Source organism: Lontra canadensis, unplaced genomic scaffold (assembly GCF_010015895.1).
Source record: "Lontra canadensis isolate GAN:19392208 unplaced genomic scaffold, GSC_riverotter_1.0 scaffold29, whole genome shotgun sequence".
In the NCBI taxonomy this organism is placed as follows: Eukaryota; Metazoa; Chordata; class Mammalia; order Carnivora; family Mustelidae; genus Lontra; species Lontra canadensis.
In genome coordinates, this window is record NW_022631023.1 from 14666260 (window position 1) to 14687972 (window position 21713).

The window sequence follows — 21713 nt, forward strand, 5'->3', positions numbered from 1 at the left end:
TGTCTGCAGGTGCTTACTTCAAAGTTACACTCTCCATGAGATCTTTCCTGGCCTTCTACCCTAACGTGTGAACTCCCTTCTTGCTTGATCAGCTCCCCTTCTAGTATATAAACTCCAAAAGTCAAATTTCTGTCTATTTTGTTTACTGTTGTATCCCCAGCACCAGGTATAGTGTCTGGCTTGTAGGAGGCTGGCATTTTATAAATAAATAGTTAAATGAGTGAATGAATTAGTAAATGAATAATAGGAGTTCTCAGTAGAGTCATAGACATAACAAATACAATCAGATGAAGTAGAACAAAGAAATTAACCTAAATATATGTAAGGATATAATGTTATTACATTTCTGAATGGTATTATTGTAAATGTATTATTAGAATACAGTCACCATTACAAGGTAAATCAAGTCAGAACAGTGTGTTCCTTTTACAGAAATGAGAGTCAATGTTATTATTTTCATGGTAATTTTCTGTCTCATCATGGATTCCCTGGTACACCGGACCTTTGTTTTTCTTAAATTCCTTTTCAGAGAAGGGAGCAAATCTCGTGCTTCCCATTTATCATCCAGCACAAGCTGTACCTAGAGGGAGCGGGGGTGGAAAATAGTAGGCAACAGCGGAACTGCTTTTCTTTACATTATGTACCAGTAACAAGGGCCTCAGTTTCTACCAGGTCACACTGAGTTTGACGGGGATACCTACCCGCTTTACAGAAAGCTAGTGACTTCCCAGTTCTCTTTTGTCAGGGTTAAACACAGATTTTGTCAGGAAAAACATATATATACTCCAGAGTCATACCGAATAAATGCTAAGTGAACTGAGTTAAAATGCCTTTGGATGAAGGTAGTGACATGAAAGCACATGAGGAAGCAGGTTATAAAATACCCTTGGAATCTGAAAAAACTCAGTTAATCAATCAATCAATCAATCAATCAATGGGACCTAGAGCCAAGCTGGGTCCTTTTCAAATGCAGATGACTTCTGGACTACATCTCTTGACATTATGATTGTCTACAAATGGAATGGGGTCAAGGAAATGTTTGGAATCCATTACTTTGGGTTTACCTTAGGTATCTTTTCAAACAGCCCAACAGTCAGTCTTAGCCTTGACTTTGTCTCAGTCTAAGCCTTGACTCCCTTTTACCTATATTGATCATGTTTTTGACCCAACAGTAGGTGGGTTTGTGATTCTGACCAAATTCTCCTGGAAGTCTAGAAGGAATTATGTGACACAAAACCACAAGTTCTCACTTGCACTCCCTGTGCCTACCACTATCCCATATTAAAGGCAACCTGTTATTTGTGCAGGAGGTAACCATCTCTTGTTTCCATCTATTTCTACATGATCACAAAACAAAACTGCCTATCTTAACCTGACCTTGTTAGTACAGGATCTACCCAACAAAGAGAGAAACCCACCTGTGGTGATGGAACTCTGCTATCTAATTCTGTATTGAGATTTCAAGTGAGTTTTTTCTCCTCTTACCTTAAACCACTCTACGATAAATTTAGAATCCTGTTGGAAGAGAATTTTACATACATAGATATGATTTCCATTAAAATTGTCCATTTTAAATTTCAAAGCCCATGGGGGAAGAAGGAGGAGGAGGAGGAGGAGGAGGAAAATATCTTAGCTCTGGCTGCTGTAACAATCTCAAAGACCTGTTAAATAGACAGTTAAACAGCAGACACTTATTTTTCACAGTTCTGGAGGCTAGGAAGTCTAAGTCAAGGCATTAGCACAGCTGGTGTCTGGTGAAGGCCTCCTTCCCAGCTTGTAAACAGCTGTCTTCTCTCCTATTCTTTTACATGGGGGGTGAAAGAGACTCATTGACCTTAGCAGAAAAGGGAAAGGAGGACAGGGCAAAGGGAGGGGAACAACAGACAAGAAAGAGGAACAAAAGAAGGAACCAGGTAGGAATTCCTTCTTTTGAAACCATGGGACCCACGTGTAAAAATGACTGAGGCCTGAAGTTGACTTCATGGAGAGATACAAAGACTTGATGTCTCATTGACAATGAATCATGGAACACTACATCTAAAACTAATGCTGTACTGTATGGTGACTAACATAACATTAAAAAAAAGAGAGAAAGAAAAAGGGAAAAAAAGAAATGTCTAATTGACAAGCCCACACCCAGAAGTTAAATAAAAATCATGCAAGTGTCTCTCTACTCCTATCAAAGACTCTGCAATTCAGTGTTGCCTAATCTGAAGTTATGAGGAGGAGGAGAGAGAAAGTGACTAACGCTTATAAGCCTGCTCCCTTAGGAGGAACTGGAATGGCTCCCATCAATAACTGTCCTGTCCCTACCAGATTTCACTTCCCTGGAACTTCCTCCGTTCTCTGAATGCCTCACTTCACTGCAGGTCTTTGGTATTCAGCAGCAAGCCTTCCTGAGGGAAAAAGGAGAGTGTGGTGGGGCGTTGAGCTAATGACAACATTTATAATGCTTGTTGGATGCCAGAAAGAAAGAAAATTTCCCCAACATGACAAAACAGAGTTCACCTACACACAACATACACATTATAAAACACATACATAAAATAAAAACTTATCATTCTCTTAAACTCAGGAACATTCAGCTTTATGTAAAAAATAACTATGTACCCAAGGAATAATTTTGAGGTAAGCAGGCAGTTCTATAACAACTGTTAATTCCTCTTTATCCATGTGTACTAATACTAACTTATTTCTGGGGGATGATTGAGGTTTCAGGGCACCATCCATGCATTAGAACATTTCCTTTACAGAGAAATCCTCTAAAGTAAGCAAGCAAGTATTATATACCCACACTTAGAGATGAAGGACATCAGAAATAATTTGATAAAGTGAAAATACATATATATATATAAATCAATTATATATTGTTCTCTATATGATAATCATGTGAACCACTTCCCTACAATAAACATTATGTTATATTTAACATATTTATTAAATAATATATATTATTTATATATAATATATAATATAAATAATATATTATGTATTTAAAAATCTATGTATAGATTGGAGGGTCAAACACCTGAATTTGTCACAAACAAGGCTTGGGAACTTTGAATAAGGTAGGCAACCTGTGTGTGTCTCAGTTTACTTTTTCATGCATAAAAAAAGAAATACTACCTCCTACATGGAATGTTATAGGGCTTAAGTGAAATATCACCAAAGAGCTATTTCATAGTAACTTTCTTCCAAATATTTAAAATTCCTTCTTGAAGAGGAACTAGGTGGGCCCAGGTCCAAAGTTCAGAATTTCTGATTCCCATTCTGGTGTGTATTTCTTCCTACCGTCTGCTTACGCAGATGAGTGGTGCTTACATTTGAGCTGAGGACTAATTGACTCCTACATAGCTACAGGCTGAACATCTTAAGAGACTTTGATCTCCAGAAAGATGATGATTCTGAACAAGATATATTCTCTTCCTAAGGGTTCTCACCTGTGCTTGAGGAGATAAACAGATTTTTTTTTAAATGCTAATCATTATTGTGAAGGGCCTAACACCAAGGACTTTCTGAACTTAAATCTGGGCTATTCTAATTGTGGATCAGCTTGATGTCTCTCTTCTTCTATTATCTGAGCTTATCACCTCACTGTGGAACACACACTTAATAGTCCTCAGAGAAACAGAGAGTACCCCCCAAAGGACTTGCTTACCACTGAGAAAAAAAAAAAAAAAAAAAAAAAAAAAACAAGAAAACAAAATTATATAAGAGTAAAATTTTCCCTAACATGGATTTCAGAATAAGTGTCCAGTAGGAATCTATAGGTAAAGGTTAGCATGGTCTCATACCATGGTCACAGTGTTCAACTCCCGTCTCTCAGAGAACAGGGAAATGATCTCTGCAGGACTATCTCGTATTATCAGCCCCAAAGCCAGAGACATTTCCAAAGGAAGCCAAAATAATTCCTTACAAATCTTCTCAGCTTTTGCAACCTGACATTGTAATTGATTATTCAACAGAGAAAGTCAGTTGAACAGGAAATTGCAAAATAATAATAATTAATTTTATAATTAATAAAAATTATAGATGTATATTTGTTTACTAGTCTTTCAAAATAAAATCAAAGTCCTTTCTTTGAATTAGAGTATGCCAATTAGAATTCTTTTCCTAAGAATACACATAAATCATACAGGTGCCTGTGACCTATATTTGGGATTTTCAGTTTTAGGTTTTTGTTTTTTGTTTTGTAGTTGTTTTGTTTTTTGTTTGTTTTTTTGTTTTTTTTGGTTTTTTGTTTGTTTGTTTGTTTGTTTGTTTGTTTTTGAGTGTGGAGAGAACTTGAAGCACTTACAAATCAATTTGGCATAGCCAAGTTTGGGAAAAAACCTACATCTGACCTTTGGTAAGGAGTCCCTCAAGAGTGAGGGCTAGTTACAAGAATTCAGCATTTCACTGGTTCCAGTTAATGTTTTATTCAGGGGAGATGAGGACTATTGGTCAATCAAGGAATAAGATAAGTCAGTTAAGAGAGCCTCTACTGTGTGTCCTGTATCTATTGATAATCCCAGGAAAACTCTTTTAGAACATTAAGAATGCACAGTTAATGATACTCCAATTACCTCTACTAACATCACCATGGCAAGCAAAGTCAGAGGTGAATTCTCCAATGAGGTTGTAAGCACTAGTATTTTGTACTGCTGCTCCTTTGCAGATGCCCCAGTTTGAGGTATCAAAGTTTTAGTGCATGTTCTCTCTTAGGGGAGCAACACGTCTTTGGAGACAGAATGCAGGATTGCTTTGAGGCAAGACCACAAACAGTTTCTCAAAACAAAACGAACAAAAGTTCTTTGTATCTGCCTGTGTACTTTGGGAGGGACTGGAATATGACCCCAGAATTCTGAGCCAGAGGAAAAGAAGAAATTTTTTTATTTTGAAAATTTTAGGTGTAGGTATGTCTCATTTTGACCCCACTCAGCTCTCTGACTGATTTCTCTAGAGTCAAAAAGGTCCACTTTTGAATCGAAACAGCTCCATTCTGAGGAAGGATGGTCCTGCCAGATACAGCTCGAATTTATGTTTCAGTCAACCAGAGCGTGATTCATGTCCAAACTGTAGAAAATGACCCTCCACCACATTGTCTGTTATACTGGACGTGGTACTAAATATTTGGATACATTGGCCATCTGAGAGGTGACATACAGTCCAACTTTGGATTTGAAACGTTAGACATACGTATGAAGACCTGTTTATGGGTGGGAGACATGTGCTGACAAATTTTGACAGTGGATTTGGAATCTGTTCTGACCATCACTACATTTCTTTGGTGTGGCGGGGCGGGGGGTGGGGGTCTTCTGTGTGAATCACTGATAGGCTTCTTTAAAAAACTACACAGGAATGATGTGACTAATGCTTCTCATGCCCTCTCTTTTGCTTCTGCAGGAGGGATTTTTGAAACTGTGGAAAACGAACCTGTTAATGTTGAAGAATTAGCATTCAAGTTTGCAGTCACCAGCATCAACAGAAATCGAACCCTGATGCCTAACACCACATTAACCTATGACATCCAGAGAATTAACCTTTTTGATAGTTTTGAAGCCTCGCGGAGAGGTAACTATTTTCACATTCTTAAAAGCTTTCTTTGGGTGATGTGTCTGCTCTACAAGTCACCTTTTCTGCTACCTGCCCTTTTTCATAGTGGACGTCTTTGTGTAAATGGGTTGTAGGAAATCTCGGTCCTCGATGTCACTGTCCAGTGCAATCTGAACTATCCTAATGGATGTTGGCCTAGCTATGTTTTCTGGGCCATTCTGATTAGCTCATCCTTCAGTGCCCTCTACTCTATGATTAACTGGTGCAGCTGTGAACAGTAAATGTCAAGCTTGATCTGTTTTTCCTTCCTGAGCCTGAGATACCACCATGAAATTGTACAGTGCAGTCAAATAAAACTTGGTAGAAGGTCATATCCACCGAACATGTGGAAATGCCCACAACACACATAATTCACAACCTAAATTTTCACAGGTTATAAGCTACTGGGTTTACCTAGCATCTTCTCTGGGTTTATCTAGCATCTTCTCAACTTTTTTTGTTTGTTTGTTTAAACTGATTTCCACAATATCATAGAAATGTAAAAATTAAACCAATGAGACAATCTCTGCATTTTTTTTCCTGGTTCTCTTTTTCTTCCGAGTAGAAGACAAGATCCTACAAAATAATCTAATTTGTATATAGGCTAGGCTTCGAGGTCTCTGTCATGGAAAGAGCCACTGGGATTGTGGGGTTTGTTTAGACATCCCCCAAATACTTCCAAGACAACTCTGGAGCACAGTCACATTCAGTACACTTGAAACTTGGCCTCTAACCAGGGAGGTGTTGAGACTCCATGCAGGTGTTTGTGGAAACCAAGCCTGCCCCATACCCCGAAGTACAGGGGGCTCTTTCCCTCATAGAGGAATGTTTGCCCCCAAATAAATGTAATGCAATGAATACCATGTTTATGTCGATTGCCAAGTAATTAATACTGGTGTTTCCACATAGAATTACCTCAGGATCATAAGATGTGTGCACCTTACATACTCTTCTGCAGGATTGTTAGTGTTCTTTACAAGCAAAAGGTAAAACTTGTTTTCCTAAGAGCACAGATTAAAAGCATATGTATAGTGATTCTTCTTTTTTTTTTTAATTTTTTTTTTTAATCTATGGTGCAACCGGAGTGTAAGCACATTTTCTTTTTAAAGGTGGGGGAAGTAGCAGATACTACATAGGTCAGAGGTGCCTATGAACAAATATTAAAAATTTCTATTTATATGGCACTTTGAAGTTATCGTCACATGAATTATTTCTGTGGGTGAGATCTTGCTCTTTCTCTGCCTCTCTCTGTCTCTTGTCTCTGCTTCTGTCTTTGTCTATCTCTGTTGCTCTGTATTTCTGTTTCTCTGTCTCTGTCCTGACTGTCTGTCACACATGCAAACATTGCTGTGCAAATACCTTAGAAAGGCAAACACATTTAACAACAACACTTCAACCCACATAAAATTGAAAGCTTTTTTTGTGGTCTCAAGTATCTGCCATACTTGTAAATTAAACACCCCAAAGCTTCTTAAAACGGGTAATTTCCTGGCAAACAGAATTCAAAAAATTGATTTTCTGTCAAGTCATGTTAGCATCCCTGATCTAAATATTAGCAGGAATCTTAATCCATTGCCCATGTTAGACAGAACAGCAGTTCATGTGCTCTCACGCTCTCATTTTATCTTACCAGTGAAGACATATCCAGAAAATGAGCTTCTGAAGACAATGACAATTTATGCTTACAGCTCTTAATGCAGAAAATTATATGTCTTCATACGTCAGGTAGTAATTCAGTAAAAAGAGCACAGTATCAGAAAGTTTTCCTTGTGAATGACTGTCAACATTTATAGTTACATAGATATTTGCAATACAGCTTTCAAAACTTCATTTATTATTTTTTCTCTCTAAATCAAGTCAGATAATTTTAACAAATTATATATATAATTCTTCTACTTATAAATTTTGTTATTATTTAATTCAAATATTTAATCATCTCTTGGCAGTCCCAAATTCCTTTAAATTAATATTAAAATATAAACTTGAAATGCTTTTGAACTTATACATAATGCCAGCATAAATTTATATCAACATGAAATTAGTAGACACTATTTTACGTGGTTGTAGAGGATAATCAGTCCTATCATTCTGGAAGGGAATTTGCTTAATATGTATCAAGTAACTTAAAAGTATCATACCATTTAATTATAGCTGAAAATCTACTCTAAGAAAGCATATATATATATATATATATATATATATATATATACACATACACACACACACATATACATGAAAGAAAAATATAAGAACTAAGAAAAGTGCTATAATATTAATTATAAACAACAAAAATTAAGAGCAGCTCAAATGTTCAATAGCATCAGAAATAGTTAAATAAATAATGACATGTCCATGGGATGGACTATTCTACAGATAAGAAAAATATACTTCTGAAGACTTTGAGAGGACTTGGGGGAAAGATGTGCTTTTAGTATCATATTCAGTGTTAAATGAAAAAAGCAATGTATCAAACTGTATCTGTATAATGATTTTAATTTTTTATAAATTGGAATGCCAAAATACAAATAGGTATTTTCCCAAAGGTGATGGAATTATATCTTTTTTTTTCCTTCCTTACGCTTTAAAATATTTTGAATTCTTTCAATGAATGTATAAAATCTTATAATGAGAAAAATAAATACATTTTATGAATTCATCTTTAAGTACCTATTGACTTGATTTTGTTAGGCTACATGTTGGCTAATGTTTAGGTAGGGAGAGGCCTGACCTTAGCTGGGCCCCTGGGCTCTGGTACAGACCCTGTGGCCCTGTCTCACTCCATTGTCTATGGTATTAGTGGGTTGGACCAAGTGGCTTCTAAGAGCCCTTTAAGCTATGCTCTGCTATTTTTCTATAATTAATTAATTAGGAATCAATATCACTTGGTATTCTTTAACAGTTTTTCAATAGCCTGGAAGTCATTTCTGAGTTTTGGGAAGATGGAAACTAAAGTACTTTGCAGCCACCCAGAGAATCTTTTGAATTCTCAGACCACCTTAATATCCTCATTGGCAACCAGCCATAAGACAGAAGTTCACTCACATGAAATTCACTTGGCAAATATCTTGTAGAGCAGCTCTGAGCCCCCCTGGGTTATGCCATGCCAAGCAAGGGATAGAGACCCCCTCTGATTGAAAGTAATGGTGTGACACTAGCCACTCATTTCTGATTGCCCAGAATTGGCCCTGAGATGTGTTGTTAATCAGGTCCACATTCAAATCTCTCAATATTTTACTATCTTGGGGATATTGGAAGTTGGATTAAGCATATTTTCTCAACGTACAGATGGAGAGTGGAGAAAAATTTCTAATAATGAAGATAAAAAGAGGGATCATGAAGGAAAGATGAAATTCACAGCTCTCTCTTTCTCTACCCCCTTCCCTGCCCTCCCTCTCCACCCCTCCTTGTCTGTGGCCACTAGCCTGTGACCAGCTGGCTCTTGGTGTGGCTGCTCTCTTTGGCCCATCCCACAGTTCCTCTGTCAGTGCCGTGCAGTCGATTTGCAATGCTCTCGAAGTTCCACACATACAAACCCGCTGGAAACACCCCTCCGTGGACAACAAAGACTTGTTTTACATCAACCTGTACCCAGATTATGCAGCAATCAGTAGGGCAGTCCTGGATCTGGTCCTCTACTATAACTGGAAAACAGTGACGGTGGTGTACGAAGACAGCACAGGTATGGCACTTGCACAAGACCTCACCTGACCGTGCCGGGTCTGAACAAAGGGAATCCAGGTGTTCTAGAAACATTAACTCATCAGATGGAATGCATGAAAATGAAGCTAATGGAGTATTCTAATTTAGGAATTCCATGTGTCACCATGTCCAATTCCTTTGGATCCTTCTATCATCATACTTGGGGGATTTGTTTTTGTTTTATTTTGAACTTTTAATTATATTACACATAGGGCTGAGATGAGAGATAGAATTTTATTTTATTTTTTGTGACTATATTTTTTTATTATGTTCTGTTAGCCAGCATATAGTTCATCATTAGTTTTTGAAGTAGTGTTCGACAAATATCACCATACTGATATACGTAGTAATCTAATCAGAATATTAAAGATGTGATCACATTTCTCCAACTCTATTAAGACTGTGACAATGACTCCATTCCTTAAATAATGCAAAGTTGGAAAATGACCATGAAGTATGCTTCCAACTTGCTAAGGAACTCTGTAAATGTTATATGTTAGACAAGTTTCTAAAGTAGGTTAACCAAGAGGAATCTAGTTAGAGGTCATATTGATAAAACTGACCATTTAATAGGAAGGGGACTAAGAACCCCCAGAAACCAACCTCAAATAAAGCTTTCCTTGTTCCACGGCTTATTTTAGGATGCGGAACAGATCCCTGATGCTTAGAGCCCCCATCTCTCTATTTGCCCGCATTTCAAGTTTCTTTTCCAGGCACCTTTCCTTTCTACCTTCTAGTCATATTTTGAAGTTTGTTGGAGCTGAGGCTCCCTTTTATACAGTTAAATTGCCATGCTGGTGACTCTCCTTTGTCAAGATCTTCTAATTTGAAGCTATTCACCAACTTGCCCTTTTCATCTCCATTAACTCTGGCACTCCATTAACCCATTAACCTTCCTTACATATCCCCAACTTCATCTGACTCTTACTGAGTATGGTTGATACAAAATGTAACATTAGTTTCAGGTAATTCAACAAGTTTATATCCTATGCTATTCTCCCCCACAATACAGCTACCATCTCTCACCATACAATGCTTTTACAATGCCCTTGACTATATTTCTTATGTCGTGCCTCTTATTCCTGTGAGTTATTCATTCCATAATGGGAAGCCTATACCTCACTCTCCCCTTCACCCATTTTGCCCATCTTCCCACCCATATCCCCTCTGGCAACCGTCAGTCTGTTCTCTGTATTTATGGGTTTGTCTGCTTTTTTGGTTTGCTCCTTTGTTCATTTGTTTCGTTTCTTTAGATTCCACATATAAGTTAAATCATATAGTCTCTGACTTATTTCCCTTAGCATAAGACCTGTTAGGTCCATTCAAGTTGTCACAAATCTCATTCTCTTTATGGCTGGGTAATATCACAGTATTTATACCATATCTTCCTAATCCAGTCATCTCTCGGACACTTGGGTTGTTTTCATATCTTAGCTATTATAAATACTGCTGCAATAAACATAAGGGTACATAAATCTTTTTGATTTAGTACTTTCATTTTCTTTGGATAAATACTCAGTAGTTGAACTACTGGATCATATGGTATTTCTATTTTTAATTTTCTGAGGAATCTCCATGCTGTTTTCTATATAGTAGCTGCACCGAATTACATTCCTACCAACAGTGCATGAGGGTTCCTTCTTTTCCACAATTTAACCAACACTTACTGCTTTTTGTCTTTTTGATACTAGTCATTCTGACAGGTATAAGGTGATATTTTATTGTGGTTTAGACTTTCATTTCTCTGATGAAGAGTGATGTTGAGGATCTTTTCATGTGTCGGACATCTGTGTGTCTTCTTTGGAAAAGGGTCAAGTTAGGCCTTTTGCCATTTTTAATTGGATTAAAATTTGGTACTGAGTTGTATAAATTCTTTATATATTTTGGATATTAACCCTTTATCAGATATTTTGTTTGCAAATGTCTTCTCCCATTCAGTAAGTTGCCTTTGGTTCGGGTAATGGTTACTTTGCTGTGCAGATGGGTTTTTATTTTTGTTTTTGTTTTTGTTTTTTTGTTTTTTTGTTTTTTGGGGTTTTTTTTGGTGTAGTCCCAATAGTTTATTTTTGCTTTTGTGTCTTTTACCTGATGAGATGTATCCATGAATATGTCCAACTCTTCTTTTCTGAAGCTGGCCCCTTACTATGCATGATCCTCCACACAACCCCTAAGACAGTGAGCTCCCTCATTCTGCATGGTCACAGTCAAATATTATTTCTTCCTTAAAGTCTTCTGAGACCACCATAGGGTTCAATAGCACTTTGCAAATATAAGCATTATATTATATGTTTCAATTACCTGTTTGCACATCTAAGAGACTAGGAATTCCTAAACATTGGACTTTTATCTTATTCATTTTCATAATCTGCCACCTAACACAATTATGGCATGTAGGAAAGTACTTAGTAATAACACTTAGGAATAAAACTTTATACTATTTGCATATATGTCCTCCAAGAATTAAAATTAGCTCATTTCTTGATCTACACATTAAGTAATAAGGTTAAGAAAATTATCAGTGAAAATTAATAAAGCAAAGCACTTGCAACATTTTTTAACAGTATTTCATTTTCCACTGTTCTTTTCACCGAGCAATAGTATGTTTTACTTCTTGGAGTATGAATAGTAAGCCTTCTCTACTTTGCACTAAACTTCGGTTCCATTTTTAAACGTCAGATAAAAGTGACTGTTTTGGCTGGAAATATGCATTTATATATTTTCTTATACCTCATCTCATTTTAGAAAGAAGTGAAGGTAGATGATTGGATATATAACTTATAAATGTTATATTCAAAACAGTCTTACAGAGAAGAATAAGCCACAGGCAGTCATATTCTTAAAGCTTCACTTGCTTGCTGAGAAGAAAAAACATACCATCAAGGGTATTGCACAGCATGTTTAAAAGGCCTTGGGATGGAATACTGTGATGTGTAGGGGTGGAAAAGTTTTCTCTTCCTCCCTTCTTGGATCTTTGGCTGCTCAAGCAATTAAACTGACATGAGACAGATTAACAGGAGTAAAGCAAACAAAGTTTAATAGGATTTATACTACCTGTAAGGATGGAAAGACCCAAGAAAACTTAAGTCACTCTCTGAAAAAGCCAAAGTCATCACTTTAAATACCATCTTCTGCTAAAGACAGAAGATGTTGGGGGAGGGGAGTCAGTTAAGGGAGGTTATCAGGAAAAGCACAGTGAACAAGGATAAGGTTGTTATGCATATTTAAGTCACTGCCTTCTCCCTTGAGAAGAATTTCTAGAGATTGAGTCATCCCCCTCTTCCTGGTATAGAGAGAGACACACCCTTACAAATGAAGATTTCCCTTACACATGTAAACATCTCTTATAAAAGGGTAACATCCACTCAGATTTCAGGGCTTCATCTGTGTCTGCTGTTGCTTAAAAATAAACATCTTGGGGCACCTGGATGGTTCAGTGGGTTAAAGCCTCTGCCTTCTGCTAGGGTCTTGATCCCAGTGTCCTGGGATGGAGCCCTGCATGGGGCTCTCTGCTCCGCGGGGAGCCTGCTTCCTCCTCTCTCTCTCTCTCCCACCTCTCTGCCTACTTGTGATCTCTATCTGTCAAATGAATAAATAAAATCTTTGAAAAAAAAATAAATAAACATATTAATCCCTGAAGAGACCCATTTTGGACTGGCAGATTCTGCTCCCCTTCAGTTATAAATGTAAGTGTAATCACATCTTCCATGTTGCTTACCTTTGTAAATAGAGAATTGCAGAAGCTAATAAAGCCCCACTCTTTCTTATTATGTAGTGCACTCGATAGTACAAGTGTTTCTCACTACTTCTACAACTCCAGCAAAGTAGGGCCATCCAAAGGGAAAGCGAATTAATGAATGTTATCAAAACTTTCAGATTTAAGAGCTCAACTAAAGCCATGGGCATAACTGTTACAGATTTCAAATTGAATTTAGACAAAATATAATTTGTAAAAGGATAACACAAAAGTTGATGTCCTAACCAACCTTCTGATTTCAGGTGAGCACTCATTAAGTGATGAGGATTTTGCACAGGAAGAGATTCAAATTACCATTTCTATCATTTTTTTTTTAACAAGAAACTGAAATCTGCTTTCATCCCTATTAAGTTCACCTGAGCCCTGTTGCTCAATAAATACTTGCCAAAGTTGAAAATCCCAAATGAGTCTGTATGTTGTGCATTAAGTTAGAAATGATTCATGTTAAAATGATTTTGCCCACAAAGAAATTAAAAATGTAAATGAATAATCAATTGAGCCATTAAATTGGAAGCCAGAGAGTAAACAGGTCAACTGAGATCAATAAAAGTAGACATCTTTTGCCTTTGAGTGGGTTTAATACTGCTTGACTCAGGGTTTTCGTTGCAGTAATTATCAAGCCATAAAAAGGAGAAAACTTAGTAAACCTGAAGGAAAAGAAAGGACTTAGGTGTGCTCAGCACCCACCCTCACACCAGAATTAAGTACCCATTAAAGAACACTTTACTGGGATTTGTTTAGGAGTTTGTTAAATAGCCTGAAGCCAGCACAGATGTCTGGGGGACCAAATGGCCCATGACTCCCATTGAAGTCAAGGGGAGTACTGTGGTTGTCTCTAAGGACAAAATTCAGTTCACTAAATACTAGCAGGCAGAATTCTGTCCTCTGCAAGTGAGAATGTAGAAAGACCCTAGAGAACTGTTGGGGGAGTGAAGTTTTGTTTCGCTTCATCTCTCTTTCTCTCTGCTGCCTGGATGTGCTTCCCATTAGTCACCTACTTCTCTCTGATTCCCACATTCAGAGGTGACCCAAGGCAATGAGAAATGGCTGCTCATTGGTCACCCCTTCTGCTTCATTAGACCCCTGGTGGAACCCTGGCTTCTATCCCTCACACACAGCAGAAAGAACTGAGAAGCTGAGCACCAAACGCAGTGTGGAAGATATTTAGCAGTTTCTGCTTTTTCAAGGCCAATCTCAGTGAAACGTAGCCACAACTAGTGGGCCAGCAAGCTTTATTCTCTAAAGGGCCAGATAGTACATAGCTCAAACTTTATGGTTCATATGGTCACGATGACTTCACTCGGCCAACGTAGCAAGAAAACAGCCATATGCAACATGCAAATGAACACGTATGGTGTGTTCCGATAAATCTTTTTTTATTACAAACAAGGAGGCCAGTGCAGTAGGATCAGTGTGAGAGGGGAAGAGTAGTGGGCAAGTAGGTCAGAGAAATGCACTGTATCAATAATGGCGGATTTTACAGACCACAGGGAGAGCTTCTGCTTTTCATGAAATAGGAAAACCATTGGACAGTTAAAGCAGAAGAGTGACATGATCAGATTTACGTAATAAAAAGATCATTCTGGCTCTTGTATGAATAATATAATACAAGCAGGCAAGGGTAAAAATGGGTAGCTTCCAGAAAAAAATCAAGACAACTGAGGAAGGTAAATAAAATAGGAGTAAGAAACTGTCAGTTTCTAGAAGTATTTCAAATGTTGAGCTAGCATAATGCCCTGAAGAAGTGGAGGCTGGCTGAGAGAGAAACAGGAGTCAAGTGTGAGTCAACTTTTTAGCTGAGCCCGTGGAAAGAGTTAACCTCATCTGAGGTAGGGAAGGTTATAGATGGAACTACTTTGGAGGAATAAGGATGATAGCAGGAGTTTGTTTAGTCATAAATATGGTAAGTTTAAATTTGTAATATCTACTATATTCAAATGAAGGTGATGAATAGGCAGCTAATATATAAGTCTGGAGTTCAAAATGTGATGTGAGGTGGAGATACAGATTTGAGAGTCCTCAGCATATAGATGAGACTAAATAAGGCCATCAAGGAAATGAGTTCCAGCCAGATGCCTCTAACCCTGAGTTCACGACACATAGTCTTCAAGAGATTTTTTTTTTTCATCCATGGTTGCCCTAAGTCATTTTTGCCAACATAGCAGAGCCATGAGATTCCTAAAACACAGCCTACAATAAAGAGCTATTAACTATCATTTGAAATATTATCTCGAAGATTTAGGAAGAGGATTAATTTGAAATAAGGTTAACATACATAAAAATGTTAGTGACTGGAAAAACAATAATTTCAAGGAGAAAACACAAGAGAAATGACAACCACAAATGTCACAATAACTAAATTCTTGAGTTCTGATTATGTGGTTCACACTCTTTTAAATAATTTATACAATTAACTCAGTTAATATGCTCAACCACTGTATAAATAAGTAAAATAACGGCTCTTATAGCTGTATGGCTGAATTTAATAGTGACTTGGATTTATTATGTTTATTACCTTTCCCTCCATCTTCCCATAGAAAACAGAAAGAATATATTGTCCAGAACCAAGAATTTTAACAGAAGCCTAAAATTCTGATTTGAAGAAAATTAACATTTTGCTATATGTGATGTCCAAGCCAAAATGAAAGATATTCAGTAAGCAATCAGTGCCAAATAAAACAATAATGTCAATCTTTTCCCTTTCAGCAATCACAGCTTGCCCACTGTGTTATGATGACCATTCTTGCTAGCCAGAACACTTCTGATACCCTCCCATAATTCCACCTGAAACAGCTGAGGGAATAGAAGTCCTTGTCACTCAGAACCAACAAGATAATAAATTATAGTTCTTTTTTTTCCCTCTATCTTCACTCTTTTCTACCCTTCTTATCCACCCACTCCAGTCCTCTGCCCAGAACCCTATTCAGATTTTCAAAATTCAATTTGGATATTGCACAGAGGTATATTATTTTTAGCTACCATTGATATCAGCAAGAATTCAAGACTGAAATACTCTGGTTGAGCTAACTGCAATAGAGTTCATCTCAAATATTTTGACTAGATTCTTCTTTAAGGTTCTTTGATCAAGGGACACAATTTTTCTTTTGGGAAGTCTCTGCCTTTTTTTTTTTTTTTTTTTTTTTGGATGCACTTTTGAAAAATCATATGTATGAAGATCTGCACTTAAAAAGTGCTGTATTTCCCCCAGGTAATTCACTTACTTACCCGACTCCATTTCTCAGTTCTGATTTTTCCTTACCTCTGGAGGATACATAGATCCCCTTAAGAATCCTATTAGATTTGGGTATATTAATATACCAACAAGTTTGTGAAACGCCATTTTACATGTTTCTAAGTACAAATGAAGAGGAAATTCACATTTAAAATGTAGGATCTAATCTGTGGGTCCCAGTGGTTTATTGCATTCCTTTTTATGGCATCAACCCCACTGAAGTGGTTTAATGAACAGGGAACTGGATTAAGACTCAAGAAAACCTAGGTACTTTCCTTTTAAACTAATTCTTATTAAATATAACTAAGCTGTCCAGAAATGAACTGGGATGCAGCATGAGGTGGAGAATTTCTCAAAAAGAGAGGTGTTCACCAGCTGCTGTGTGTGTGGGGGTGGAATCATGCATCAAGCAGGGGTTTGACCTTAAGTTCCCTTCCAGTTCCTGGCATCTGTGACTTATTTTTAGGGCCTACCTAAACAATTAACCTCACTGTGTCTCACTTTTCTTACTGTAAAATAGTACTAATACCTTTTTACCTCGAAGGTATATTCTGAGGTTTATTAAGATACTTAGAAGGCATGTAGCATCCTTCATAAAAGGGGTGATGTCATTAGCAGAGTTTATTATTATTTAAGAAGAAGACATGGGAAATTTTAAACCCTCACTGGAAATAGCAGCTTTTTTTTTTCCTCCTCCATATGCTCCACCTGTTCCCAGAGTCACTCCCTGTGCATGCAAATCAGCATTTTTCTGTGTCATGTCTGAGTGCACAAGAGTGGATAGGTGGCCAAAAGTAGTGTTTAGAATTGGCCATTTGAACATTTTTGAAACTTATCTCCATATGCAGAGCCCAGCTCAAACTCATGTGAAATAAATAGGCTCCTTGCTCTGAAGTGCTTTTAAAACCAAAGATGTGGTTTCTAATCACATTCCTGGGGGTGGGAGTGGAGGAAAGAGGCTCTTACGGTGTTATTTTCTATCTCCATGTTTACAAGATGTGAACTCAGAAAAAAGATGCCAGAAAGGTACAACGAACACTTATATGCCTTTCATCTATGTTCAGCTTGTAATCCGTTGGCCACATTTGTTTTAGTGCTCTGTGATTCTCTCCATATAAAAGAATTAATACAATAATAAATAATAATAATAATAATTAATAGAGTTGTTGAACCATTTGAAAGTAAGTGACAGACATCATGATCTTTTCACCCCTAAATGCATTAGTACGCCTTGCCTAAGAACTAGGGCCCTCCTGGTTATAGCCACACTACAATTACCAAATACAAGAAACTTAACACTAATACAATACTATTATATACAAATAGGATAATAGTTCTTAAAGAATGCGCTGCATAGATGACAGAGTCTAGGGGAGCAGGTGTTTGCTGGCCAGAAGGACTCATTGCAGGTTGTTCTAAACAACTGTGGCTTGCCCAGGGACCAGAGGGCACCATGGTTTCCCCTCCAGAACATGGCTTTTCCCCAGGCACAGACAGAGCCCACTGTGCTGCTCTTGACCAATGGTGTTGTGGGCCCTTTGGCTTTTTTTACCCGGATGAAAGGGACTCAGAGCCTACTTACCCAACTCCCCGCCCTCATAGAAGTCACCTGTGCTCAGGTACACCTCATGCCCTCTCCCCACAGGAAAAGGCTGATGGAGTTTGTTGGATCTGCACTGATCTCTCTCTCTCTGATCTCTCTCTAGGTAGAAAGATGATAGATAAAGAGATGATATACACACACCATATTATAGTTTCTCTAACTGACACAATAATTGCCCTTACAGGGTTTTTGTTTGTTTGTTTTTTGTTTTTTGTTTTTAAATCCAGGATCACTCATTGAATTTAGTTGTCATCTCATTTTACTCTCCTTTGGTTCAGCCTTCCTTTGCCTTTCGTGACCTCAACATCACCAGCAATCTGTGTTTCTAAGGCTGGATGGTGAGGTAAAAAGATTGAGTGTTGGACTCACAGGCAACAATTTTAAACTCTTGGTTCCTACTATTTTTACGACCCTGACAAGTTACTTAACCGCTCTGAGACTCAGTTTCCTTGTTGTAAATAATGAAGTTAGTAATGCTTACTTCACAGGATTATTGGAGGATTAACAACTGTGAAAGTCCAGGTCAGTTTTATTCCAGAATGTCCCTCAGTTGGGTTTGGTTGTCTCCTTAACTGCATTTTATTTTTCAAGTCCCTCCACCATGGTGGGCTAGAAAGACTACGACCATCATCACCATTTTTGCATGATCCTGTCTGTCCTCTGCAGCTGGAGTCCCATCCTGGGAGCAGTGGGTCACTCAAGGCTAGCTTCCAAACACAGGTTGACCATTAGCCAAGTTAGGAGTGGTGCCTAAATCAATTTCCTTTCCCTTTGCTTAGCAAATCAATTTTAACTTCACAATGAACTGCAAGTAATTGATGGATAGCACAAAGTGCAAATAAACGGGAAGCTTTTCTCTAATTTTTTTCTTCTGGTGGAGGTGGAGGGAACTTTTAAATTATAAATTCTACGATGTCTGCTAATGAAGGCAGAAAGGCTTTTTTTTTTTTTTTTTAAGCAAACAATTGCTTTGGGAAGAGAAATGCAAACCCCTCTGTCCCACCCTCATTCTTCTTCCCACCACTTCATCTATAATCTTCAAATCTGCTGAGCTCTTCCTTCCCGAGGCCAATTCACCTGCAAGCAAACTGAGAAAATTAGGGACTTAGTAGTGAATATTTCCAAAAGATAAATTTAGACCAATTAGAAACTGGTCGTTTGTACTGAGTTGTTCTCCTTTCTCCTCTATTGGTATTAAAATAACTCTCTTTAGGGAAACAGTGATACAAATGCATGGTCACCTTTTTTGAGGAGGAGAGAGCAAAATGTCTATTCATGGCCTCATTTGCCAGCTAAAGGTTGAATGCCTTATGCTAGACCAAAGTTTTCTTTCTCTCTTTTATTGATCCAGATGCTTATTCATCTAGCTAGTTAGTCTGTCATTCAGTCAGTTAGTTGACTGAAGTCAAGAAGGATTACTGATTTGATAAAAAGAATTGGAGACTGGGAGTCAGAAGGTAGACCCGGCTTCAAGGTGTGGGCTTAATGACCTGAATAAGACCTTAGTGTCTTGAGCAGGTTACTCCAGCAGCCTCTATCAGCCTCAGCTCATGATTTATAAAAATTGAGTAGTAATTGATACTCATCAATGTCACAAGAATTGATGGGATAAAATCCTTTTACAGGCTTTTTTTTTTTTTTTTTTTTTGCTTTTGCTTTTTATACCACTTTATTCCGGTCTGAGGATCTCAATATAAAACTAAACTTTGGTGAACCCTTTTCCTTACTAATTCTGAATTACTGTAAATTTACAAGTTCTGCTAGCAGTTCAACACTTAAATAGATTAAGACATCTTGGACACATGGTAGATTTCGTGTAATGAAAATACCTGAAACAATTAGGGCAATGTGCTGAGCTGATCAAAATGAAATGAATGTTGGAAAACAAGGCTGCAAGATTATTACTAAAATATTGCAATACTTACGTTACAAATTACCAGAACATTGTTTATTATGGTTCTAGCCATGTAGGAACAACTGAAACCCCTTTCCTTTCTTTTTTTTTTTTAATTTTATTTATTTATTTGACAGACAGAGATCAAAAGTAGGCAGAGTGGCAGGCAGAGAGAGAGAGAGAGAGGGAGAAGCAGGCTTCCCACTGAGCAGAGAGCCTGGAGATCCAGGACCCTGGGATCATGACCTGAGCTGAAGACAGAGGCTGAAGCCCTTTTCTTAAAGCAAGATGGGTTCATGTCCCACACTCTAAGTTTAGCATGGGGTTTGGCATATAATGAACATCCAGGAAATGTTTTCCCATAAAAATGAATAAACGAAGCAAGAAAATATATTCGACTTTAAAATACCATTAATATGGGTTAGTCACCATGATCAGAAGATGCACTTTATATGAACATTCCATTCAGCAAAGAACAAAAGAGCAGTTTGTTGCAGCACATGAAATGCACTTTTCAGTGGTCTTCCCATTTTATTTAAAGGCCACACTGATCTCCTTTGCGATCATGCTCCAGTATTAAAAAAAAAAGAGGCAGGGGGAGGAACTATGAAATTTCAAAGCAGGAGGGCAAAAAAAAAAAAAAAAAAAAAAAAATGAGACTCAAGTAGCCAGGAGTAAAGAAGAAAGGAGAATGAGTGGGTGCCTATTTCTATTTTTTCCCCATCTCATCAAATAATCCAAAATTCTCTCTGTTCCCTCAGCACCAGCAATCTGTGTTTGTAAGGCTGGACTGTGAGGTAGAAAGATTGCTGGACTTACAGGCAACAATTTGAACTCATGGCTCTTACTAACTGTCTTTGTGACCCTGATGTTACTTAACCACTCTGAGGCTCAGTTTCCTTGTTGTAAATAACGAAGTTAGTAATGCTTACTTCACAGGATGATTGGGAGGATTAACAACTAGGCAATCCCATGTGCTTGGTTTTCTTCCATTTTTAGTACTTATCAGTGGCTCAGGACTAGCAATTTCCAGAAGTGAAGAGGGTAAGTGGCTCATTACTGGTACCTGAGAGCCTTCAACAATGCTGATTGGCTTGAAAAAAAGCAAGAATCCATGAAGGCTACATTCTAACAATTTCGATTCTCATGTAAAAAAATTTTTTATATAATGAGCAGAAGATCATGTTATGGTTCTACAGATCCTAACCACTACCACCCCCCACCCCGCTGCAATTGCTCGCATCCATTAGACTCTGAAGAGCAGCTTAATTACAAAGTTACCGCAACCTACCCAAGATGTTAGAGGAATCTTGTAATATCTGACCCACAAAAATATGGTTTGGGTGGAGGGGGGTGGATAACTAATTAAATAAAATAAGAAAATGAAAGACATGTATCAAGTCCAGAGGTAGCTGGCATCCATGTCCATGACAGTTCATACCCAAGTTTGCATCTGAATATGATAAAACTTAACATTTCTTATTGATTACTTGAAGTTGATAAATCTTAAAGACACAGAACTGTGTAATAATTTTTTAAAAGAAGGTTCAATTTTCCAATGTAATGAGAGTCCTCGAGTGAGAGCCAAAATCATGCACTGTATCAATCACAAGTTAATGTTGGGGAAATAAAACAAAGGCTTTATATAGCTGTTTGTCTTCCCCCAGTAAAGGATGTCTGTTAAAGAATGGTAGCTCAGTAGATTCACATTTGTGGTAAATCAAATATTCTGTTAAGTTAGTTGGCTGTGGGGGCGCCTGGGTGGCCCAGTGGGTTAAAGCCTCTGCCTTCGGCTCAGGTCGTGATCCCAGGATCCTGGGATCGAGCCCCGCATCGGGCTCTCCGCTCAGTGGGGAGCCTGCTTCCTCCTCTCTCTCTGCCTGCCTCTCTGCCTACTTGTGATCTCTGTCTGTCAAATAAATAAATAAAATCTTAAAAAAAAAAAAAAGTTAGTTGG

The 21713-nt window shown here is 37.7% G+C and overlaps 1 protein-coding gene across 4 annotated transcripts in view; it reads left to right on the plus strand.

Annotated features, from left to right (window-relative positions):
- The window catches only part of GRIK1 (glutamate ionotropic receptor kainate type subunit 1), a 376109-nt gene that overhangs the window by 229561 nt on the left and 124835 nt on the right, over nucleotides 1–21713 (plus strand). For all 4 annotated transcript variants that reach the window (XM_032865454.1, XM_032865452.1, XM_032865451.1 and 1 more), the window contains exons 2-3: nucleotides 5386–5553; nucleotides 8996–9253. In XM_032865454.1, coding sequence (XP_032721345.1) covers nucleotides 5386–5553; nucleotides 8996–9253 — 426 coding nt within the window. The remainder of the gene's footprint in view (nucleotides 1–5385; nucleotides 5554–8995; nucleotides 9254–21713) is intronic.